At 41.1% G+C, this 7,647-nt stretch overlaps 1 protein-coding gene across 2 annotated transcripts; it reads left to right on the top strand.

The window, feature by feature from the left end:
• Positions 1-377: 377 nt before the first annotated feature.
• LOC310706351 (P2Y purinoceptor 8-like) lies at positions 378-7,125 on the top strand. 2 transcript variants are annotated; one of them, XM_083502059.1, is made up of 3 exons: positions 384-569; positions 2,922-3,071; positions 5,403-7,125. In XM_083502059.1, exon 3 carries the CDS (start codon positions 5,444-5,446, stop codon positions 6,497-6,499), a length of 1,056 nt encoding a protein of 351 aa, XP_083358185.1. In that variant the 5' UTR covers positions 384-569; positions 2,922-3,071; positions 5,403-5,443; the 3' UTR covers positions 6,500-7,125. The 2 variants fall into 2 exon arrangements, with proteins under 2 accessions (XP_083358184.1, XP_083358185.1); XM_083502058.1 differs by lacking the exon at positions 2,922-3,071 and having other exon boundaries at positions 378-569.
• The last annotated feature ends 522 nt before the right edge of the window (positions 7,126-7,647 follow it).

Here is a 7,647-nt window from a genome sequence, read left to right as displayed (position 1 = left end):
GCAATCCTAAGGAACTACTCTCCTTTCAACCCTGGTCTTTGTCCTGCTAACTAACTCAGAGCTGGAGGAGGGGCTCCTCCCATTTTTCCATCAGGCACAGAGACCCTCTCCATAGCTTTCGTAATGGACCATTGCTTTTCCTTTGACTTTGGACAGTGGCTGATCTCCCAGGTGATTTCCTGAACACAGGAAGCTGGTTTGACCTGTATTTTAACACTGCTAAATCCAATATCCGGCATCCAAGAATTAGAAGGGGGTCCCAGGCACCCCACAAACTCATAGCAATACTAAGGGACAAAGCAAAAAAATGACATGGGTAATTGGGCATAGTTATTTCCGCTTTTTTTGTTTTGTTTGCTTTTTTGTATGTGTTCTTTTTAAAAACAAACTTGAACCATGAGGATAGAAGATCCTGTTCTCCATGCAATATGTGTTATTTTTGTGCGCAAAAGCATGAACATGAAAAGGAAGTAGGTGTTGCAATATACTCTCTGGAGTCAGCGTGCAGACACTTGAGACAAAATTTGAACCTCAAACCTTCACAGCGGCAGATGTGAATGAATAAACAGGTAAACGAATTGTTTTTTTCTTTTTAAAAAAAGGTAACGGAAGAAGCAATCATTTTTACTAACAGGCTTAATTTATTATACAGTATTAGTTTTGACTGCTATTTCTTTTTTTAAAAACTATTTACGTGTGGTGTATTTACGATTAAGTGTATTGCAAAGTCTAGCTCTGTTACTCAGGAAGCTGCTCTGGATGGAATTCAGTTGCAAAGTTATTTAACTAGAAGGAGAGCATGTACAATGAACACTGAAGGAATATAAAAGATGAGTACTTATATGTTCCGAACGTATTTAGTGTATGTGCTTCTGGGTAAGGGGTTTCTGTGTGTAGTAGTAGTAGTAACAGGCTAGTATATATCTATTTATATGTATGCTGGCATCTGGATGCTTGTGAATTTTTACCAGACACAAATTTACCATCCACTTGGGTCAATTTCATTTCCAGAGTAAATAGCTCTTCCATACATTAGCAAGCATTTTGCATTAACTGTGATAATTTCACTCATTAACATGACAAATTCTCTTTGAGAAAATACGCCTTTTTGAGAACAGAATTTCTCAACACTATACAGTGGTACCTCGGGTTACAAACACTTCAGGTTGCAAACACTTCGGGTTACAAACTCTGCTAACCCGGAAGTAGTACCTTGGGTTGAGAACTTTGCTCCAGGATGAGAATGGAAATTGTGCGCCGGCAGTGCAGCAGCAGCAGGAGGGCCCATTAGCAAAAGCATGCCTCAGGTTAAGAATGGTTTCAGGTTAAGAATGGACCTCTGGAATGAATTAAGTTCGTAACCCGAGGTACCACTGTACAGCAAGTTTAAGGACCTTAGACAATTTCTGTCAATCTAAGGAAACATAATAATTTCCCTAAAACCCACCGCCTAGCAAGATCTCTGAATATTTATATGCACTGGATAATAGTTATTGTGCTCCTCCCACAACTTTAAAAGCATCCCAAAAGTATGCTAGATTCTGTATTTTTTAAAGAGCTTATTTGAAATTCAGGGGTGTGTTTGCGGAAGAACAGTTAATAATACAAATGAGGTCAATGGACATTCATTACCTCTAGTTTACATGTCCCACAGGAAGATAGGGAAAACTTCTGATTGGCAGGAAAGGATCTCCCATGAGCCTCTGCAGTAATCCTGAGGTGCACAAGTTTACTAATTGTTATGTGGGCATCTGAGCCCTCCAATGCAACTCACCTTTAAATATAGCATGGGGTTTGGTGGTTGTTCTCTCCACACACCCAGTTCATCAGGAACTTGGAATTGGAATGGATGGGCTTCCTCTGTCTACCTGACCAAAGAAGATGTCTTGCCAGGCGTATCAGTGGATTGGTTTTATTTCACACTGTTTAATTTATACCAGGAGTCCGTAAGAATAATCTTCCCAATCAGAATGACATGTAATCCTGGGGAGGGAAGAATAGGAACACAAGCAGCCATCTCTTGCAGTATATCTGTTGGCTCACTAACTGGCTTTACTAAACTTAGTCTGTGAGAAGGCAAAAGCCTCTCACTACCATGTTTGCTCTGAGCCTCCTTTTGTGGCACACTGTGATTGGGAAGGTACTGGTTGGTTGGTGGTTTTACAGGGGAAAGATATCTGGAAGATTGTGACTAGTGGTGTGGCTGTCACTTCTGTAGGTCTGCCCCATATCCATAGTCAGGGCTTACCCTACCACTAGGCAAGGTGATGCGAGTACCTCAGGCAGCAGATGCTGGGGGGAGGGCAACGTAGTATCTGTTCCTTCTGACCCATAACCATTCTCCTTTATTGGAGGATAAATCTGTGTGTGTACCATGCGGCTTGTCCTGTACTACCTAAGCTAGCCTGCTGCCCTCAGGCGCAAAGATGGATGCTGTCCTGTCACCAGTGATGAAATGAGATTCAGTGGCCAGCTCGCTCATCTTCTATATATGGAATGGTGTAAAGGCGGTGCTATTTTGTTTTGGCCTGAGCCTATCAATGCTTGATGTAGGGACACCATGTGGAAGGTGTGAATGACATGAGGGAGGTACACACATCCTTCCCATACATTCATGAGCGTTGGCATGCATGTATCTTATTTTTATTTGTTTTATTAAAATATCAACATCTCACTTTACAGCGTCCTCACCATGGTGTTACCCTGGCACTGAACATGTAGGTGGAATTACTTCTCAAGGGTGCATGTTGGCACGCAAGGCTGGCATGTACAATCCTACTCCCACCATGTATTTATGAATGCAATATGTGAGATGGGCATGTGCTACTCATGGCAGTGCCATCAGCTCCCAGAGAGCTACTGGAATTGAAGCAAAGCTCTGGTATTGTTCCATTCTTCATGGATTACTAATTTCTTTCCAGGTGTAATTCAGAAGAAAATGGTCTTGAGCTTTTCAAGCTCCAAATGGTCTAGGGCTGGGATATCTCATGGACTATCTTGAGCTATCCTCCTGCAGAAACCCACACAAGTAACTCAGATCAACTGTTCCACTGCCATTTGATGCACACCAGGTGAGCACAAGAGGCAGCTTTTTCAGCCATGGAATCTGGGCTATGGAATGTCTTCTCCAAGAAGGCCCACTTGGTTCTATCACTGCAGGCCCTTGAATTTTAAAGGTGCTGCTTATATATGGGTACAGCTTATATTCAGGCCAACACAGTATTATTATGGAATAGGATGTCCCTATTTTCATAGGAGAAATGTTGGAAGATATGAGATCTGCCCTCTGAAATGGACTGCTTCACCCTTCTTAAAGGTTGTGGTGGCTCTACGAATGGCCTTAGCTGTTAGTCATTTGAACACAGGTCATGGGGATATATTTTTTGTGCACGCTCAACACTTGTAGCATTTGCAGACTCACACAAGAAGCAACTCTCAGCATAAAGCATATAAGGAAACACTTCACAACAGGAAGTGCGTGTGTTGGCCAAGAATTTCTTCAACCTCCTCTCAGGGAGCTTTTAGAGTCTCTGGAAGCAGGGCTCCCTCTTCTTTTCTTGGTTACAAAACAGCAGTGAGGAAAGACGGTCATGAAAGGAAACATATTTCACAAGAAGTGAGTTCCTTCAAGTGAAACATACAACAGGAAAGCAAAAGCAAAGAAAATTGGGTTTATTTCCTGACTTCATCATGTCTGCAGCTACTCACCCAAACTACTCTCATCAGTAAACACATGGTGAAAATACAGCAAGCTGCAAAAAATGTTTGCCCCCATTTCCCCCTCTCTCTTCTGTACTCCTTGACCTCTGTATTACCTAAAATAGCCAGCATACATTCCTGTGTATTAATCCAAAATAATACGATTCTCTTGTTTTTAGAAGCATACCTGGATCTCCAGTGTAGAATGACTGTGAGGCTGAACTTTAGGAAACAAAACAGAAATGGTCTTCCCTACACAGCTTCCTAGCTCAGTGAACCTATGAAATATGCACATCAGGACAGAGGAAATAGTATGCTTCTACTTCTTTGGATGATCTGAGACCAGGGTTTAATTAATATTATAAATGAGTCACTTAAGAGATTTCACGTGGCCTGTTAGCAACAGGTTTTTTAAAAATGTAACAGATTTTCTCTGGAAAGCGACAATCTGAATTAAAGGCACAGGGTGGGGAAATATAAGCTGTGAACGCATAAGAATGCAGTGTCATGTGAACAATGGAGAAAAACAACAACTTGCAAGCATGAGGTGTGCCGATCCCATTATGAACACCCATCTAGAAGCACCCTGCTCTTAAAATGGTTTCTGGTGATAATCAGCAATAAAATTTCTGAGCGTCTATTTATTTTTTAAAAATAAAATAAAATGCTGGAATTATTTATGGAAAGGAAAATCCTACACAATATAGGAAAGGGCACCTCTTGTGTGTAGAAGAGTTTTTATTTTATTTTATTGTTTTATTTTATTTGGCAAATGTAGCTCTTCATGGCATAGCACTGGGTGAATGAGAAAAGTTGCACCCACTACCAAAAGAACACGATTCTGGTCCTCTGTCAGCTCAGCTTAGATGCAGCCTCATGTTGCTGAACCTTATTAACTTCTGTAGGTGAGGATACACGTAACTGATTCATGTATGATAATAATCAAGTGTTCCTTTGGTGACAGTCCCTATAACTTCACAAACACTAAGCAAGCCTTCAGCTTCGTGCCGCATTTTCCATAGCCCCTGACTCATATATATCAATACGTAGTCTGAAGCATCATCCACGTTTCAGGTTTACCTTCTCCTCAGCGAGTCACGATAATCCTACTGAGAGATTGTGGTGTTAATTAGGATTAGAGAACTGGCCAGTTGGCTATCATGGTTGAATAACACAAACTATTCCACCTGGTCCCAACAGCACGGCATAATGGCAGAAAGTACCCATGTAAATCTAGAGAAAGGTAGGTAGCGTGGACTTGTGTATGATCCCTGTAATATAATGCTTTGCCCCATCTAACTTCAGGCATTTGCTGCTGAATTTGTCGGTTCCGCAGCAACAGATGTTGCCTCTCCTCTCTTGTGGAGCTGCATGTTTTTGTGCCACCTCCTGTCCATCTTCTGCAACTGCATCAGGCATCCAATTTCTCCCTATGTCATTTGCATGTTGGGGTAAACCAGATGTGATGCCATGAAGTGTGAAAATACCCAGTGTTTATTAGTAAAATGGTCCACTGCACTAATCCACTATCCCTAATGGTTATGAGCTTTTGTGGTATTTACTTTTTACATGCTTTTAGGTATCCATTTTTTAAAAAACAAAACACCACATTTGTGTAATAGACAGAGGTTAAAGTACATATATTATCATACTGCTTGCTTACAATGAAGGATGTTACATATACGTTTCCTTTTTAAATCTAGAACTAAGACCCCACCAGCTTTCAGTTCTTTTCAGAAGAAGGATGCCTCAAGATATGCCACTCATCCCAACATCGAAAGTCTTGTTCCCTCCTGTAAGGCCTGTGTCAGATGACACATTTGAGATGCTTCGAAGCTATGCCCTCCAGGTCACTTTGTCTACCATCTTCTCAGTTATTGCCTGCATCAGCATCCCACTCAACCTCATCTGCTTGTGGTTCCTGTGTCGGTATTCGAGGCCTTGGACTCCCACCATTGTGTTGTGCATCAATCTGGCCCTTGCTGATTTTGTCTACAGCATGATCCTCCCCTTTCAAATAGTTTACCATATACGGGGAAACAACTGGCCCTTTGAGGATGCTCTGTGCCGTATTGTCACCGTTCTGTCCTATGGTAATGTGCACTGTTCCCTTTTGACCATGATGTGCATCAGCATTGAGCGCTACCTGGGAATCGTCCACCCTTTGCGCTACAAAGCCATGAGATCCATGCGAACCTCTGTCCTGACATGCGCCCTCATTTGGGTGTTTGTCTTACTGCCCCTCGTCCCACTCATGATGACCAACCTAACAATTCGTGTACAAAACCTGGATATAATCACCTGCTTTGATGTTTTGCCTAAAGAGATGTTTGATGACAAGCCAGCACGCTTCATCGCTTACTTTGGCTCTCTGGTATTTTTCTTCTTTTTCCTACCACTGCTCATCATGGGGTTTTGCTACTTCTCAATCATCATAACACTTCTCCACTCCCATTCCACCCAACTCAGAGAAACTAAGAAGCAGACTGTCTGTTTGATAATAGTGTTGCTACTGGTGATCACGGTTTGTTACTTGCCTCACATTATCATGTCAATTATCCATTACGTCTTCACTATTCAGAAAAAATCATTTTATTTTGAATATAAAATTTCATTTGCAGTAGCCACCATCAATTGCTGCCTTGACCCATTGGTTTATTACTTTGGCTCCAAAGAGTTTCGGCGAAAGATACAGAAGAAGCTCTGCAGATGCGTAACTGTTGGGGTCAGTGAAAATACTCCAATCTTTTCAGAGCATGATATCCAAATAACACCAATGCAAAAAGTATTGAATAGATAGTCTGTATTGCTCTGGAATGTAATAAACTTTGCCAGTGCACTGTATTGACCTCAAGAAAAATCAGGAGCTAATTCATTGTAGAACCTCAACTGCCAAGTTACACAGAACTATTTTGCCAAACATTTCTGGAAGAGCAAATGGACTACAATTATCACACATGATTCTATTTCTTTTGAGTAAAGGCAACTGATGTCAAAGTCCACTTAGACTGGTGCAGCTGAAAGATACCTGTCTTATTAAGAGACACCTGCAAATGTAGCATGAGGAGGAAAGCATGTATTTAACCACTTTTGACTGTGCAGAATTTATGGAACAAATATTAGTAGAAATATTTGGTTGAATGGAAACAGACATTTGTTAAGACTGCCTTCCTTGAATGTCACAAATTACCTGTGCCACTAAGTCACAAAAGAATGCAACTACCTGGAGTACAGATTCTCAGTCATTAGAATGATCTTGTAATTTGTTCTTTGTTATTGATGTTGGTCTGACAAAGCTTTGTATGGACAAATCTTTGTATAAGCACCTGAGATGGTGCTTGCCATCTCAGGTAACAATATTGCAAGTGCCATTCTTAAATACTACATTCATATAGTTTTAATAAAAGAATGTTTATTGTGTCTGCATTCCAATCTTAAGTTAATGTTCTTCTTTGCTGTCTTTGGAATATTCAAATCTGGGATAACCATGAGAGATCAGGGTCAATTTACACAACCGGCAAAATCAAGTGACAAAACTGTTCCTGAACCATATTATTGCTATGGAATGAGATAGGGTGGAATCTCAATATTGTAGAGAAAGGCAACTATTTCTTGGAGGAGTTCTGTGCTGAACTCACTTAAATGTTATTTGTTTGCTAAAAGGTTTGAGCCCAACACACAGGCTTCAATTTGTGAACAGTTACTAATTGTGCTTGGATAACTTCAGGCTTTTTCTCACCTGTCTCCAATTTTGTTACCCATTGCTTGGTAGTCCTGTCATGTAGATGGTCTTCATCAGTGTGGACCAGGGGCTGATGAATAGCAGTCTGGCCTTCAGCATTGCCTAGATACAAGACTTCCTGGGAACCACATGTAAGCTGCACTGAGTTCCCTGGAGGGAAATACAGGTTATACATATAGTAAATAGCAACCAGACATACCTCCAAA

This window comes from Podarcis liolepis (assembly GCF_965112155.1).
Source record: "Podarcis liolepis genome assembly, chromosome: 4".
Lineage (NCBI taxonomy): Eukaryota > Metazoa > Chordata > Lepidosauria > Squamata > Lacertidae > Podarcis > Podarcis liolepis.
The sequence above is the reverse complement of the archived record's forward strand: the minus strand, read 5'-3'. Positions and strand labels throughout refer to the sequence as shown.

Bases quoted from the DNA above. Each gene is read 5' to 3' on its own strand.
- LOC310706351 (XM_083502058.1), top strand. From the start codon at position 5,444: ATGCCTCAAGATATGCCACTCATCCCAACATCGAAAGTCTTGTTCCCT.